Source organism: Nelumbo lutea, chromosome 6 (genome assembly GCF_056320005.1).
Source record: "Nelumbo lutea isolate HS-2025 chromosome 6, American lotus-T2T, whole genome shotgun sequence".
NCBI lineage: Eukaryota > Viridiplantae > Streptophyta > Magnoliopsida > Proteales > Nelumbonaceae > Nelumbo > Nelumbo lutea.
Window position 1 is genome coordinate 23772795 of NC_142689.1, and position 18015 is coordinate 23790809.

Genomic DNA, 18015 nt, shown 5'->3' on the forward strand with positions numbered 1-18015 from the left:
GCACATTATAGCAGGAGCGAATGTAGGGGTCTCGTCGACATACAGGTTCTGACACGTAGCATCGATCGGATGCATCCTAATCACCACACTGCCACAGCCTGCTCTCAACTATTCCTCCTCTTAGTTAATTTTGATCGTAAAAAGGGGCTCCCACTAGGGGTGAGCATTATTCAGTTAAAACCGAATTACTGAATTGAAAATTTTAGTTTCGTTTTTTCAGTTTGGTTTTTGGGTAATTTGTTTTCTAACAATTTTGGTTTTTGGTTTTGATTTTCAGATTTAGAAATTCAGTTAACCAAAAAAAATTAAATTAACAAAAATTCATCATATAATATATAATATGCTATATATTTATATATTAATATCTTATATATAATGTATTATAATGAAATTAAATTTCATAATATATATTATATGTTATAATATACAATATTATATATATATATATATATATATATATATAATAACTAAATTCGGTTTTTAACTAAAATAACCAAAAACTAAACAAAAAATTTTGGTTCGGTTATTACGGTTTTATTGAAAATCTATTTTGATTTTGGTTTTAAAAACTTCAATTTATTCAATTTGATTTATAACTGAATAAATCGAATGCTCACCCTACCTCCTATATTAAGGTAAACACATACTTCAACTCAAACTCTAAGTCTTCTCTCTTGCTTGATCCAATCCTCAGAGCCCTCTGCTAATTTGACCGTTGAAGCCTTCACCCATGGGATAATTCCTTAGGCCTTTGACATCTTCTTTCCTAGATCCATTGGCCTTGGATTTTAGAAATTACATTGTTGCCCTAAGTTCTATATCCGATAGCAACATATATTATATTTATAATTGAAGTTGGTCTTAATATTGTATTTTCACTAAATTGTCATATGTTAAAGTTTTATATAAGTAATTTTCAATTTATTTTGTTCATAAAATATATTATTAAAGTCATTTTTAATTCATTTTGTTAATAATATATAATATATAATATTTTGGTTATTTTTAGTCTAATTTATTTATACTATTTAATATTCGATTATAATCCGAATTCCATCCGAACCCGATATCCGAATGCTAACAAATCAAATTTGATTCGATATAGGCTAACAAATCAAATTCGATCCGATCCGTTTGCAGCAAACGGGTCTACAACCAAATCCAAAATACAAAAGTACAACACCAGTATCCGTTAAAACCCAAACCCTCTCTAGTCCATCCTCCGTTCATCATTCTGCAATCTCCACTGCTTCCTCCCGTGGTTCGGCCTCTTCCTCGTATACTAGTCATAATGTGAAAGGATCAAAGACACATATCTTCTCTATCGGAGAATCGCCATTGTTTGCTCGGCGTACTTCGTCGAATATGGGCGTTGGAGGGAACTTCTGGGATCTGCTAAAACCCTATGCGCGCAACGAAGGTTTCGATTTCCTCCGAAACAAAAGAGTAGCAGTCGACCTTTCCTTCTGGATTGTTCAACACGAAACCGCCATTAAGGGGAATGCAAGAAATCCCCATCTCAGACTCACATTCTTTAGAACCATCAATCTCTTCTCCAAGGTTTCAAACTTTTGTCATATTTCCCCTCTTTCAACTTCGTTCATAATTTTATTTTATTTGACTGCAAGAAAAAGAATAACCTAAAATTGAAACAAAATTGTAGCTTGGAGCATTTCCAGTCTTTGTGGTCGACGGAGTTCCGTCTCCATTGAAGTCACGGGCGAGGATTGAGCGCTTCATTCGCTCTTCTGGCATCGATTTACCGAGCAGACTGAAGGCGGAAGATGGTGTCTCCGTCGAAAGAAATCGTTCTTTTATGAAATGTGTTAGAGAGTGTGTGGTAAGCTAATTTTTAGTTGTACACTACTGCTACTCTTCTGGATGCTTTGGTATGCCATTGATATGCTGTTTGTTCCTACTCAATTGACTGTTCTTTTCAATCATCGTTTTTTCCTTTTCACTTGTTTTACCCCCTTCCATCTCAGTTTTTTTTTTTTTTTTTTTTTTCAATAGAAAATTGAAAGAAATCTTTTTGACTATTAAGAAGTTCATATTTTGAATGATTTCTTAGCTTCCAAGGCCACCACTAGCGAAGGTTCTCGTTTCTCCGTCGTTTTACTTTTTGTTGTTTGTAGGCTATATTTTTCATGCAGTCTTCCAATTTTCTATGTCATTACCATGGGCCTTATGGCTGTGTTAATACTTAATATGGTTCACCAAGACATTAAAAGAGAAATTGTCATAGATGAAATGACTATGTACCAATTTGTAGAAGTTGTTGACTGAACCATATCTTGATACGTACCCATACGAAACTGAATGATCAGTATAATTTGCTGGTTCACAAGTCACAAAAAGCATAGTGGCTTGCAAACAGTATGTACAAACAGATATGGAGTTGACAAGGGCTTGGACACAGTCAAAAAGAATTACGTAAACATGGAAACAATTGCAAGAGTGTAATTGTACTTCCCAGGTAAAGGTATGAATCTAATATATGTAGGATCTAGAAATGCAGTTCCTTCATGTCCTGAACTCTCAGGATATAATCCGTCCTGAAGTGGGAAAAAGAATATCATTCTGGAATTATAGTGTTTTTTACCTTTCATGGGGCCACATAATGCAGGGTAGCCCATCCCCCATACCGATAACCCCCCAACTCTGGTGACAGTGGGATTTGATCCCAAGTATCTGCCGAACCAGTGAGAGAACTTACCAACTGAGCTACCATCAGTTGGTTATAGAACCTGAAGATCTTGGATATGCTTACCTAAATTACTTTATAACTTAATCTTGGATATATTAACTAACTAAAAGAGAACTATTAACTAGTTATAACTAATGACCTGAAAATTTAAGAACTCAAAATTTCAAGCTCAACTATTTTTTTATTAGTAATTTTCTAGCTCAACATAATTATTGTTTTCAGCAAGTTCTGACATTTTGTTTTCTGCCACCTAATGCTGGGTATGTACCCTGTGGCTTCTTCCAGTCAAGTACTTCTAACTTCAACATTCCAATATGGACATAAATATGTCACATACTGATGTGGCAACAATTTTGAATGCTTTATTTGTTCTTCTAAACAAGGCAATGATCATATGCTATTTGTTATTTTTTTCCTGAACCTTTTCTTATTATTATGCCTCCATTTTACATGTTCGATATTTTTTAGTGTTTGTGAAGGGCATAATATAATTTTGAGCAGGCTAAAATTCCTTTCTAACAGTTAGCAATTTATTTCCATTTGTTTTGATTAGGGTATACTAGTTCCATTATTTTTCCTTCTATAGTAATTTTTGAATATTTAGTCTCATTTTCTACTAGTGTTGGTGACAGGAGCTGCTTGAACTCCTAGGGATGCCAGTGCTAGAAGCAAAATCTGAAGCTGAAGGACTTTGTGCCCAACTAAATGATGAAGGCCATGTTGATGCCTGTATCACAGCCGACAGTGATGCCTTCCTTTTTGGGGCCATATGTGTTGTAAAATGTCTCCGGCCAAACTCTAAAGTAAGCTTCACCATTTTTCAACTTTTGTTCTCATGGTTTTTGTTAGTTGTTTGTTTTGTAATGTGCCTTCAAAACAATGCTTTAAAATGACCTGGAAATGGAACTGCTTTTCCCTCTAGGTGATGGTGAGTGTCTCTACCTTCAGGTCATTTGGGTCAACCAGTGACATCATAAATCTTATAATAAAAATATTAAATATAAAATATAGATAAAATTGCAAAAAAATACAGTAACCTGCAAATACAGAAACCAGTGACATCCTTTTGGTATTATTGTTTCTTTGGTACTGTGTCCTTTTGTTTTATTTTATTCTGTTCCATCTCTTCTTTGTGTACCATTTGTTTAACATGAACCACCTTTTTACATTGTCTCGCTTTGTTTCGTGATGACATTTACAGACTGAATTACATTACAATTGGTTTTTCACCTCCCAGCAAGCATGAGCGTCGCATTTTATGCAGGAACCTTTTGAATGCTACAACATTTCAGATATTGAAGCCGGTCTCGGGCTGAAGAGGAAGCATTTGATAGCCATCTCTCTTTTGGTTGGGAATGACCATGACTTGAATGGTGTGCCAGGGATTGGAGTTGATACAGCGCTTCGTTTTGTTCAAATGTTTTCTGAAGATGAGGTTTTGAATAGGTTTGTTTTCTTGGATGGACTCATGGACCATGTTTAGTATTTTGTTTAATGTTCTTTGGCTGGTGATACTAGTGAAGTAGTGAGCTTGATTATTTTGGGCTGCTGAATACTAACCATCCTTTTGTATCTAGTACAGGCTGCAGGAAGTAGGTAATGGGGAAACATTATTGTTTCAGGGCGGAATTGAATCTGTGGGTTGTATACCTAATTCTGTTGAAAACTCAGTAAAGACAAAATCCCCTCATTGTTCCTGCTGTGGACATCCAGGCACCAAGAGAGGTCATCTGAAGGTAGCTTGCAATTATTGCAGTGTTAATAGTAATGAGAATTGCATACCGAAGATGGTTGGCTTCAAATGTGAATGCTCTTCCTGTGATAGTGTAAGTCCTTGTTTGATCTTAACCTTTGTTCATCGTTCCCCAGATTTTAGTATTGTATGTTAATCCCCTGGGATTTTGCATACTTAATTTGTTCATGTAGTTGCAACTCACTAGATATGCAAGCAGATTTAAGTTATTCATCACCTACCTCTAAAGGAATTTTGTGGGCTTTTGGTGGCAGGATCGGAAAAGTAAGGAACAGAAGAAGCACGAAAATTGGCAAATCAAAGTTTGCCAAAAAATTGCCATGGAGCAGAGCTTTCCAAATAATGAGATCATTGAACTGTATTTAAGCCACAACCACGGGAATTTGTTTGGTATGTCCTTGATTGAATAACATGATCATGTCATAAGTACTAAGTGATTCTCATTGATGTTTCTAGGGTCTATAGCTCTATAAATGCATTGCAATTTATTTTTCTGGTATAGAGTGAGGATTAGTCAGCATTAATAAGGTGAAATGGTTTATTGAATTTTGATGTAAATTCTTTTTCTTTTTCCTGAAAAGTAAATTTTAACTCTTATTCTAAGCAGCATGGTCTCCAGGGTCCTGACAGTAAGAATATCATATTTTAAACTTGGTTCAGACTCTCCTACCAGCCACATGCTGGGTGAGAAATGGCATAACATGATGATAACTCCCCCATGCTGTGTCTGGATGATTCAACAAAGGTTGACTCTCTAATTAGATGATGAAAATTTTTGCATGAGAATTCTCCCATCAATTTGATTTTTCAAGTAGCAAAAGATGGTGGATAAATCAGGCAAGAGAAGTGCATGCATATTGAAGCACCATACTTTGGCATTTTTAGTTAGAGGTGCAACTTTGTTGGCCCTAATTTGGGGCTTTTGCGTAGGTTTCACTAGGACTATTGACTGCAGGCTGGCCCTGAACATGAAAACTGAAAACTTGTGCCTGATCTTAGGTCAAGTTGAAATTTTGTTGAGGCCTATGGTAGCCTTACCCAACCTGATTTCCAAGATTGAGTCTGATGAAAGTATGAAACCTAAGCCCAGTCTGAGTCCTTATATGTATATAAAACACACCATAACTTGTATGATAAACATGTATATGAACACATGCTCTCTCTCTCTCTCTCTCCATGCATGCATATTTTACTATTGTTTCTTAAAGGTGATTATATTAGATAAACCTACTGTTTTTTTTCTCTTTTCTCTTACACCTAAAGCCCAAAACCAAGCTAGTCCAACCCGGTCCAAGCCTTGCCAGGCTTGCATTTAAGTTTAGGCTGGGTTGGGCTAGATCTGGCAAGTCTGGCTTGTCCTTGGTTGAGGGTCTAAACTTGTTGTTTTGGATCTTGTTGCATATATATGAAGATGTCAAGAATCAGAAAATTCTATATACTAGTGTGGAGACAAGTTACAAATAACTGCAGTAATAGGGCTTCATTCTGTTAAAATGGTCTGAAAACCTAAGAGCCATAAGAAAGTAACCATATCACTTTGAATATTTTAACAAAAAAAAGAGGATTTTGGAACCGAGCTCACATTGTCTGTCCCCTAGGGACAGAATTTTCTGTCCTGCCCAATGGTTTTCGAACACGTTACACTCTCCTACATGATTTTGAAACTGACGGAGATTTGTTCTAACGGCAGTATGGATGCCAAGTTTTATCAAATATGTTTAACCCGAGCCAACCCCTTCTTTCTATATCTCACTATTCTCTTCCTCTCCTCCCTCCCTACCGAGCTCCTTCACCCTCACCGACATCATTCCGTTATACTGTCGTCAGAGACAGAGAAGCAACTAAGCTGGTGGGATCGCCACCCAACCCGCCCGCCCTCTCTCTCTCTCTCAGTCTCGTTCTCATTACTCTGTTTTCCACTCCATTTCTCTTGCTGGCGATCACACTCACTGTTGTGTTGTAGTTTTCACAGGTCAGACCTGTTGGAAGAAGATTCTACCACTTTCCAATGGAAGGATAACCAGAAACATTAATGGAAAGGCTCTCCTCAAAGTAAGAGTAGACAATCGCCATGTAAAGAAAGATAAGAGAAGGATAATGATCCTCATCATCTTGCTGTTTTCGGGTAGCTCGATCTGTCTTTGTTAACTTGCTACTGATATCTGTAACTACCCTGTTTGTTTTCTTAGCTTACTGCAACAAACCAAAATCGATTAAACCAAAAAGAAATATTGTAGAAGTAAATCCATCCTCTTTTACTTAGCAAGACCTCCAAGAAACTATAAGCGATTTCAGCGAAGATCTGGGAAGGGATTCTTTTGGAACCGTTTATAAAGGAGTCGATGTTGCAGTAAAGAAGTTAGAGTAATTCAAGAGCACGGGCAAGAGTTCAGAACAGAAGTGGGTGTTATTGGACAGACCCACCACAAGAATCTAGTCTGATTGATGGGGTATTGCAATGAGAACAACATCGACTTCTTGTAATTCATGAGCAATGGTGCTTTAGCAAGCTTCCTTTTCCGAACTCCAAAGCCTGATTGGAACCAACGCACCCATATTGTGTTGGAGTTGCAAGAGGACTCCTGTATTTGCATGAAGAGTGCAGAACCCAAATTATCCATTGTGAAAATATACTTCTTGATGTTTTACACCAAAGATTGACAAAGCTTCTTATGAATAACCAGAGTCGAACTCATACAGTTATTAGGGAAACCAAAAGGTATGTTGCACCCGAGTGGTTCAGGATTATGGCAATCACTACGAAGGTTGATGTATATAGCTCTGAGGTCTTGTTGCTCGAGATCATCTGTTGTAGGAAGAACATTCCAACAGAAACTGACGAGAATGACAATGGAGAAATTCTTACGGATTTGGCTTACAACTGCTACTGTCAAAGCAGGTTAGATATCTACTGGAGAGATTCCTGAGGGTTGCATTTTGGTGCATTCAAGAAGCGCCATCACTAAGGCTCACGATGAGGAAGGTCACACAGATGCTAGGAGTTATTAGAGTTCCAGTGCTTACATGCCCTTCTCCCTTTTGCTCGGTTTTTGAAAGCTAAAGTGGTCCTCTGTTTCTGTGACCAAATAGCCAATTTTTATCGAAATCTAAACTTGTTTCTTTACCACTGTGTTATTATGACAAGTAAATAATCAACATGGCTCTTGATTATTGATTGGCTCAGCGATACAACAATTCTTAAATCAGCCAAAGGCGAAGAGTTTAAACCAGAATAATCCTAACTACAGAGTATGGCAATCACTACGAAGGTTGATGTATATAGCTCTGAGGTCTTGTTGCTCGAGATCATCTGTTGTAGGAAGAACATTCCAACAGAAACTGATGAGAATGACAATGGAGAAATTCTTACAGATTTGGCTTACAACTGCTACTGTCAAAGCAGGTTAGATATCTACTGGAGAGATTCCTGAGGGTTGCATTTTGGTGCATTCAAGAAGCGCCATCACTAAGGCTCACGATGAGGAAGGTCACACAGATGCTAGGAGTTATTAGAGTTCCAGTGCTTACATGCCCTTCTTCCTTTTGCTCGGTTTTTGAAAGCTAAAGTGGTCCTCTGTTTCTGTGACCAAATAGCCAATTTTTATCGAAACCTAAACTTGTTTCTTTACCACTGTGTTATTATGACAATTAAATAATCAACATGGCTCTTGATTATTGATTGGCTCAGCGATACAACAATTCTTAAATCAGCCAAAGGCGAAGAGTTTAAACCAGAATAATCCTAACTACAGAGTATGTCTTCAGTCTGTAAATGGGGTATTTGCTTCTTTTCCCTTGCTTTAGTTTATCCCACTTATCTCAAACAACTGGAAAGACAGTTACTGATATGGTCCTGATCAGTGTAGGGGCGGTGGAGGTTTCGGCTGTGTGGGGGCGGTTCGGTATTGTGTAAGGGCGGTGGGCAGAAAGAAGAGAAGAGAGAGGGAATGGGAAAAGATAAAAAGAGAAGGATGGAGCGGGTTAATTGAATTTGATTGTTTTTTGGAGTCCAGACAGTCATTAAGTCTGGACTCCATCAATTTGGAATGTAAGAGGGAGGAGAGTGGCGTGTTCGATTGCTTTCTGTTCCTATGGGACAGACGATGTGAACTCATTGGAACCTCATTTCTGTGAGAAAATGAGGCTCATGGTTCTTATTTGCCTCATTTCATGGGGGGGGGGGGCAGATTTATGACTTCTCTAGGAGGATCTGAAGACTATTGTTTATGATATGAATTAACCTACAAGACTTTTTCTTATTAACTGACACCTCTTTCCTCATAGCTTTTGCCTTTCAGAGAGTTTCTTTCAAGGGGTGATGGGAATTGTAACCAGTCCCTTTATGCATCTTTAGGAAGTTAAGGCAACCAGTCATAAATGTCAGTTGCATAGTTATGTTAATTATTTTTCAATTAATTTATGAACAACAATGGTATTTTGTTCATTTTATATTTTCTGTGGGGCCTGACCATTGTCAAATGTCTGTCAAATCTTTGTTAAGGCCTGTATAAAGTTTTGCTAGAGTTGGATTAATGGTTAGGAGTTACTAGTATTTATTTATTTTTATTATTTTTATTTTTCATGTACACTTTTCATCACATTTTCATATTTCAATGAACAATGCTGCAAACCTTACAGATAACCCTATACTGCATTATCTATTACACAATTTGATAAAGGAAGTTATTGAAGCTTTTGCTTACCCTTGGTTGTGTGATGCAACAACAAACCCTGTAGGGATTCTAGGGCCCCATCTCCTTTCCTCTCTTATTCTTTCTGGATTTTCCATATCAACTTTTGAAAAGCATTCAACAGCCTTGGAATGTCAATCAATTTATTCAAGGGGGATTGATGAACTTGTCTTTAGTAAATTTCTAATTTCACCTATGCAAAATGTTAGTTTCTTGTTATTTTCCTTGGAGACAGAAGTCTCTCCTAGAAATCATAAGATTCACAGCATCCAGAAGTCCTAATTTCTAATGAGGATATCCCCTCCTAACCTAGCTCCTCCCCTTAATTTTCACCCCCTCCCATATACAGAAACTCATATCAAGTGGTTTAGGAAACCTACTATTTCTCCTGTTCTTGAAATTTCCTACATTTGTTAGAAAACCCTTTTTTCTTCTCCTAAGCACATCTCTTGAACCTCAAATCATCATGCATAACCCTTTCCAAACTTGCATTAATCTCTCCAACCCATAACCTTAGCTTATAAACCAACCCTCTTCTCAATACCAGACGAAATTGCCTAGCCAGCCTTACATCTGCATCACGGATTGTTACATTTAGGCTCTTTTTGGTTCCTGTGAAAACATGTGAGAAAGGGAAAGATGTGCACCTTGGAAATTCAGGCATGCTTTTAGGGAAATTGATATCATTGCAAAACAATTAAATTCAAAATTCAGCTGGGTGAGAAGATCTGCAACTAGGGCTACTGATGCTCTAGCTAAACAAATTTGGTTTGGGCAAAACTGTAATTCTAGGCTGGAATTGTCCATCAATTGTACTGAATTTTATTTAATCTAATGAATTTCTTTTGCTGATCAAGGGGGGGGGGGGTTGTGCAAAATAAATTTCATAAGATGTCTCAAGTGACTTTCCCAAAATTATACTTCCACTATTTTTTTAGTAACCAAACACAGCCTTAGTTCCTTGGGAAAAATATGCTTGCAAAGTGGCAATCAGTTTATCCCTATAGGGATTTTTTCAGTAAGAACCATTTCAAACCCAAAGACTTGATGCAAGCTGACTAAGAACCTCAGATAATGATAATGATTTTGATGTTCCTAAATGTTTCCAGTGTTATTTTTTCTATGTTGCATTGTGTGTGTGTGTGGTCTTCTTTCTGTGCCGAAAATGGTCCTTTGTTGTGGGAAAACCTGAATATTGAAACACTAGCTGATTTTCAATTGCTAACATGTTGTGTTCTTTCTGTGCAGAAAATGGTCCTTTGTTGTGGGAAAACCCAAATATTGAAACACTAGTTGATTTCTTATGTTATCATCAGCAGTGGGACCCATCTTACATACGGCAAAAGATGCTCCCAATGTTGTCCACCATATTCTTAAGAGAGATGGCTTCAAATCCAACCAAGGATGCACTGTTATATGGACAATATGAGTTCAACTCTATTCAGCGTGTGAAGGTGAGATTTGGTCACCCCTTTTATGTGGTCAAGTGGAAGAAAGCTGCTCATGATATGGGGAGTGCCATGCATATGATTCCAACCGAACAGGTGGATTTACAGCAGGGAGAGTCAGATGTAGTGGCTGAATCTAGTGATCTACTGGATGAGCCTGATGTCCCTCAGATTCTTGTCATCGATGAATGCTGGTTTCTGTTGACAGATGAAAATATTGAGCTGGTTCAAGCAGCATTTCCTAGAAAGGTTGAAGCATTTTTGAAGGAAAAAGTATGTTATACTTCTATCATGTTCTTCCAATTGTGTAATTGTTCAGAGTTCTGGCTCTGTTACAGAGATCGGTCATATTCTAATTGATTCCCTACTGTATTTGTGATGAATAAAATAAACTTGAAAGCTGAGTTTGGAAATCAGTAACCTGGAATAACTTGTCTTGACCAGTGAATCTCTTGCCGACCTTGATGTGGCAGGTCATGATTTCTTTATCAAGAAGTAAAATAAAAGCACTGATAGGATATCAAAACATAGCTCTTGACTATGGCTGAACCTAATTAAATTGGAATTAAGGCCGAATTGCATTAATAGTGGGCTATGAGAACACAAACTGTTCTAGATGATTGAACCAGCAGTGCTGATTAGTAAGAAAAAATGTACAATTGACTGCAAAGTCTGTATTAGCCTAGCCAAGTATCCATGATCCAAAATTTCGCCTCCAGGACCATTCTAACCATTTCTTGTATGATATTTTTCCTCATCGTTTATAAAAGTCTGCCTTTTCTAGTGTTCACAATATTATTATTACCTAAATCAAATAGAATTGTCAGACAAAAACGGGCTTTGGCTGTGAATGTATATGCCAAATTTGCAACAGTGTTTTAATTGAAGACTTACACCATCTCAGGTGGTTATTTTTATGTAATATTGTTGGCCTAATCCTATTAGTTTGCTAGGGCTTCAATTGTGGCATGCTGTCATCTGGCTTCTGAAAATGATGGGAAGAACTAATGAAAACTTTCCTTCTGTTTTAGTTTTATTCAATGTCATCATTGTCTTACATTTTTGGCTAGAATACTCCATGTATTTGAAATGCTCTTATTATGGAGTAGGAATTTGGAAATATTGAAGGCCAATATTGCTATAACTGTATGTTTCTGTTTGTTGAGGAGTTCGTACTGCTAAACCATTCTTTTGTTTCTGTCATAACTCTCTAGGAAATGAAAGAACTGAAATCACGAAGAAAGAAGTCTGCTTCGAGTTTTGTTGGAACTCAAAGGTCAGAATCTCCAAAATCAAGTGGCGTCCAGCTGAGTATTACCGAGTTTTACCGTTCAACAAAATTACCAGATCAGGCGAAGCAGGCCGGAGATTCAACTGAGAATTCCGAGAAGCAATCAGAAGGGATTTCTAAAGCTAGGAGAAAGGGCTCTAGTCCAAACTTATCCAAGTCTGTCAGGCGGCGTCTTCTTTTTGACTAGGGCCATTGTTGATTGTTGTTATCCCTGAATCCATTACTTCTGTTTTCACTTATCTCAATGTAATGCGATGTTTCCCTTTTTTGTTATTGCGTTTGCCCCCATGTATGTTAAAGTTGGTAAGTCTTAAAATATGTAAATTGTATCTGTTTTCAGTCTACAATCAAGATCTGCTTTGAGCAAAATCAAGTGAGCAGGATGATTTGTAATTAAGAGAAATTGCGAGGGTGGAGGAGGAGATTGTCACTCTTTGTTTATAATATATGCCCTTGTTCTTTTTTCTTTTGCTGAAATCAGAAAGCTATTTTTTTTTTGGCTCAGTGCAGGTTTCTCATTTATAAATTGCTTCTGCATGTTAGTTGGAGCAGTTACTCCGTCCCGTTTTGTTTTATAGCCTAATTAAGCGAAGATGATGCTGGTCAAAAGAATTCTGTCTCTATCCATCTGATTCTATGCGACATAAATCAAAGCAGTGGCTCTGATGATTTGTAATTAAGAGAAATTGCGAGGGTGGAGGAGGAGATTGTCACTCTTTGTTTATAATATATGCCCTTGTTCTTTTTTCTTTTGCTGAAATCAGAAAGCTATTTTTTTTTTGGCTCAGTGCAGGTTTCTCATTTATAAATTGCTTCTGCATGTTAGTTGGAGCAGTTACTCCGTCCCGTTTTGTTTTATAGCCTAATTAAGCGAAGATGATGCTGTTCAAAAGAATTCTGTCTCTATCCATCTGATTCTATGCGACATAAATCAAAGCAGTGGCTCTGATGATTTGTAATTAAGAGAAATTGCGAGGGTGGAGGAGGAGATTGTCACTCTTTGTTTATAATATATGCCCTTGTTCTTTTTTCTTTTGCTGAAATCAGAAAGCTATTTTTTTTTTGGCTCAGTGCAGGTTTCTCATTTATAAATTGCTTCTGCATGTTAGTTGGAGCAGTTACTCCGTCCCGTTTTGTTTTATAGCCTAATTAAGCGAAGATGATGCTGGTCAAAAGAATTCTGTCTCTATCCATCTGATTCTATGCGACATAAATCAAAGCAGTGGCTCTGAAGGACTTTTAGATGAAGACAGCTCCAACCTAAACGAGCAAATCTAGTGGGATTCCATTCTATAACAATTATTTCTGAGCATGAGCAGCTACTCCCCAACGACCAACTGTTCCGGTCCAGACTTGAAAAGAGTCCAAGGTTTGGCCATACTACCAAAATACCAAGTTCAGACTTGAGCGGTCTCCAGGTTTCTTCCCTCGGGGAAACAGCTCTACCTGTTTCCAAGCTCGATGCAGTAGAAAGCATCCATCGACCATAGAAGCCGAAGCGAAGTTGCCTGCCACTGAACATTGAACATGACCACATATCCTAATTCCTAGTAATCGATACTTTGAACCTTCGCTTCCATACTTTGAACCTTTGACTCGAACTCGAATTTGAGAGCAACAGACATCGTAATTGAGGCAAAATTTTACAAAGAAATTGCACTGTATAGATAGATATTTGCATCCTACATTCCTACCAAGCAAAGCAAAAGCAAACCCAATCCCTTTTCCATTTCTGTCCCCTGTCAGAAAAAAATAGAAGGGGGCCCACCACTATCCCACTTTATATATAAAATTATAAAGCAGACTCTTCTGTTTGCTACTGGCGCAATCATATTGAGTAACTCCATAGCGACACGTCAGCATCACTTTCCACGTCATCCCAACCTTGTAAACAGTGAGGCGGAGAGAGTAGCAACCCTTCTGCCATGTTGGTAAGCAATCCCGGCATCCCGAAAATTGCTTCCTCGTCCATGTACAACACGTTTTCCGACGACGTCGCCGTTGCATTCTCCGGCTTCACATCATCAGCGGACGACATCGCATCCGACTCCTGAGGCCGGAACGCCTCCGCAGCCTCCGCTGCCGCCTTCTGAATGTCCTTGGGGTCGGCGGAGACGGGAACGGGCAAACGCCACGCGGAATCAGCGAAGTTGAGACAAGCGGACCGCCCCCTGAGAGCCAATGCAGCGACGTCATGAGCCCTGGCAGCCATTTCCGCAGTGGGGAACGTTCCCAGCCATATCCGCGACTTCTTGTTGGGCTCCCTGACCTCGCACACCCACTTATTGGAGTTCCTTCTCCTGACGCCCCTGTAAACCGGGTGCCGAGTCTCCCGGAACTTCTTCCGACCGGCGCGCTTCTTGGGGTGGCTGGAAGCCAGCATGACCTCCTCGTCTGAGTGAGCAGCTCGACGACTAAAGGAGTCCGACATCGAGGAAGAAGAATCCGGCACGTTGAACGAGTAAGGATTTGATAGGAAAGTGTATTGATCAGAGAATCGGTGAAAGATATCCATATAAGTTGAGTTGAGCTTTTCTCTGCTTCTGGTTTAGTTGACTAAAAGCTTGGACTGAGGTGAGAAGTGGAAGAGATTTGACTGGTATATCGGAATTGCCACAAAAGGAATGAGAATGGGGGGTTTATATGGGAGGGGGGAGGGACGATGCGCAAAGGACGCGAACACGGAATCTTCGGAGGCGCCAGGCTGTCTGGAGTTTGGATTTTGGGGATGACTTCTAAACAGCTGCCCGGGCCCAGCCCAGCCCAGCCATTTGAAAATTGAAACTTGAACATTTTTTCTACACGTGTCCTCTTTTCCTTGGTACGACTTTCTTATTCTTTGCTTCTGGAATTGTCGTTGAGTTGAGCCCTTTTAGTGGCAGCTTTGACTCGTGCAGCTTTAAAAGGAGACCAAATCCTCGGCGATTAATTATAAAGGAAAAAATCTATGATGCGAAAATATATGGTATGGGAAGTCTTGTGTCGTGGATAAGGAGGGACGTGCGCGTCACGCTCGTGTACTTGAATCCACGGCTGCTGCAAACGGATCGGATCGAATCCGATATAGGAATATCCAAATTTTAATCATTTTATTCGAATTAGAATCTTATCTTATCCATCCTATGAATATTGGATTCCAATCGGATATTCACTGGTATTAATAAAATTTATTAAGAATGATTAAAATATTTATATTATTATTTAAATGAATTAAATTTATCTTTAATATTGTATTCTTTATCAAAATGATTCCAAAATAACTTGTTTGAGACTTAAAACTATGTTAATTTAACAAAAATATAGCATTATTGATACAAACAACATAAATTTCAAGGGTTCATAGAAAAGATACCATATATAAATCCAATTTGATCCGTTTGCAGACCCACTGGTGGGACCATTTAGCATGTTTCCTCATGATCATGATCTTCTTGTCTGTTCGGGATTAGGAGTGTTAATGGATTGGTTTTGGGTTGGATTCCGTTCAAATCAAAATCAATTTGAATAGATTGGATGAACCAATAAGACATTGAATTTGGACAGATTGGATGGACCAATATGCCATATTGGATTAAATTTGGTTCGATCATAGTGGATTTATAATGGATTGAGCTAATATCTGATCCATTAATAAAAGATAAGAACATAGATGTCAATGGACCAGGTTTGAGTTGGAACCAATTAAAATTAACATGAATTTAAACAAATTAGACAGTCTCTAGACCGGTTCAAAATGGTCCAAAATATTCATTGGACCGAATTAGACCTAGTCCATTTGTAATAAATTCATATTGGCCTGGATCAGATTGTACCAAATCCTCTCCAATTGACACCCCTGATAATTTAATCGAATTCGAATATTATCTGATTCCATCTTCTAGGATCCAATCTGATCCAATTAGATATGTATATCATTTTTTTAGTATTAAAATTCTTTAGAATTAAGTAGGAATTGAGACTGGATATACTTATATTTTTTGCCTTATGTTTAATTTTATATAGGTTTATTAATATCGGATTCATTATATAGATTTATGCTTATTTGAATTCAGTTGATTGGTTTTCAGCCCCCTATTATTGAGCCAAAAAGTGTTTTGAGCATTTGGTAAGAATTGCTTAAAGACATTATGATCTAAAAGCCAAAATATTTTAAAGCCCCAAAACACAAAGTTTATTTTGGACTTTAAAAGCAGAAATCCAGAAATTTATCCAAATGCAACCTTAATTATTTTGTTATTGATATATAACATGAAGGATATTTCTATTTTATTTGAAGATATATTATAGGAAACTGTACTTATAATCAAGGTTCAAAGTATCAAAATGTGTTATATGATATGGAAGATGAGTAATAATTATAGTGTAATGGGGGTTAACTAATATTATCGATTATCAAATGTATTGACACTTTGAGCCTTGCTTAAAATATTAGTAACTTATAATATTAGTTTATACATATTAACAATTAGTTAGAAATTATCAACTTATCCACAAGTCACTTTAAAGGAAAAATTAAAAGATAAGTGGGGTAGAGAGTTTGGTGGTGGAGATGATAGCCTGATAGGAAAGCTAAGGATGGGTGGTAGGTAAGAGTGATGAATTAAAATAAAGAAATGATGGTGGAGACAAAGGCAAAGACAAAGGTGGAAGTTGAGGTGAGTGAATCAACTGTGTAGAGAGAAGTTATGGTTGAGAAAGATGGTGGGGTGGTGTGGGGGGATGGGGGGGGGGGGTGAAGGGAAGGGCAAGCTGAAACAGCTGGATATGTCGGGACAATGGTGGCAAATAAGGTGATATTAATCTTGGTATCTCATTATTTTGATGCTTGAGATTGATAGAACTTAATCGAGTGGTGGCTCAATTGGTTGTTAGTTGGGTAGTCCCAACGGAGATGTGGATTCGAGTCCTGCTACCTGTTACAGTTACCTTACAGAGTTATTACTGCATTGGATTAAAATACCAAAAAAGAACAAGATTGATTATGGTTTTAGGGGAAATGCCGAAATGGTGAGGGGAAGCAATGGAAATAATGGATAAATTTGAGGTTCGAAATATCAGGTGTATCGCATCGTATCTTTTAGGTTAAGATACATTTATTTAAAGGTGTTTTTAAGAAACCTTTTTTTAATAATTAAAATACATAAAATTGGCTAGGCCAACCTGAAATTTTGAGAAAAAAAATGCAAGGTTTCAAGTAATTATTCATCCCTTCTTGTGTATAGGGTGTATTGATATTTTGAACCTTGGGTAAATTAGTGGTAGAATGATAGTTGAACATAGTTCAAAGTGTGATACACTGGATAAGGTGTTTCAAGTGAATCATATACTATCTTTTTAGTTTTTGGTTTTATAGGTTCATAGGGGGCTAGAATACTATTATTTAACATTTAAAAAATCATAATTCTCAGAAGCCTCAATAAGCGGAGATCGGCTTCTATCAAGGCAAATCTGTGCCCACACCATTCTAACAGCCTTTTCCAATGCAAGATTTGCTTGAATGGGCTTTGCCATGATGGAATACGACCTCCAATAAGCGTTTCGATAACTTTCCAAAACCATAAGATTTGCTTGATAAGATGAAGAATTTCATATAGATACTTTGAATATTATAGGCTGTGTTTGGTTGCAGTGCAATTTTATTTGCATTAATACAAATGCATAGGATGCACTAAAAAATACAAATTTTCATTTAATTTTGTTTTGGGTTTTACTTTATAATGTTTCATGTCTTAATTTACTTCATTTGTACTGCAATCAAACAAAATAAACTAAAGTTTGAAATAAAAATAGATCAGAATTTATATTCAAATCATTCATACTACCATAATTTTGCATCAATATAAATTTATTTACATTGCAACCAAACATAGAAAAATTAGAGATGGTGGTGATGTGCATTAATTGAAATATTGACACATCACTTGGATGGTTGACATTAATTCACTTAGAATTTTTGGAAACCTTTGTGCATTATTTGAATGGCTAAGATGTTGTAGACACAGAAGCAGTAGACACACTCGTAGGTGAGGTTAACCATCGCGGCCGGCAGCAGCAGTGAAGGGCAGCAGCACTGAGCTGCAGCATTGAAGGGGGCCCCACATGACAGCTCATTAGGGGCCCACTTA

General features: G+C 37.6%; 2 protein-coding genes across 2 annotated transcripts; one reads left to right on the forward strand and one right to left on the reverse strand.

The window, feature by feature from the left end:
• Positions 1-1207: 1207 nt before the first annotated feature.
• LOC148847960 (5'-3' exonuclease family protein) lies at positions 1208-12367 on the forward strand. The gene is made up of 8 exons (XM_088950054.1): positions 1208-1560; positions 1664-1840; positions 3340-3510; positions 3972-4153; positions 4290-4533; positions 4715-4850; positions 10400-10872; positions 11814-12367. The coding sequence occupies exons 1-8, from the start codon at positions 1366-1368 to the stop codon at positions 12075-12077; spliced, it is 1842 nt and encodes a 613-aa protein (XP_088806180.1). The 5' UTR covers positions 1208-1365; the 3' UTR covers positions 12078-12367.
• A 1164-nt stretch (positions 12368-13531) lies between these two features.
• CBF4 (C-repeat-binding factor 4) lies at positions 13532-14793 on the reverse strand. The gene has a single exon (XM_088950055.1). It carries the CDS (start codon positions 14403-14405, stop codon positions 13719-13721), a length of 687 nt encoding a protein of 228 aa, XP_088806181.1. The 5' UTR covers positions 14406-14793; the 3' UTR covers positions 13532-13718.
• Positions 14794-18015: the final 3222 nt, after the last annotated feature.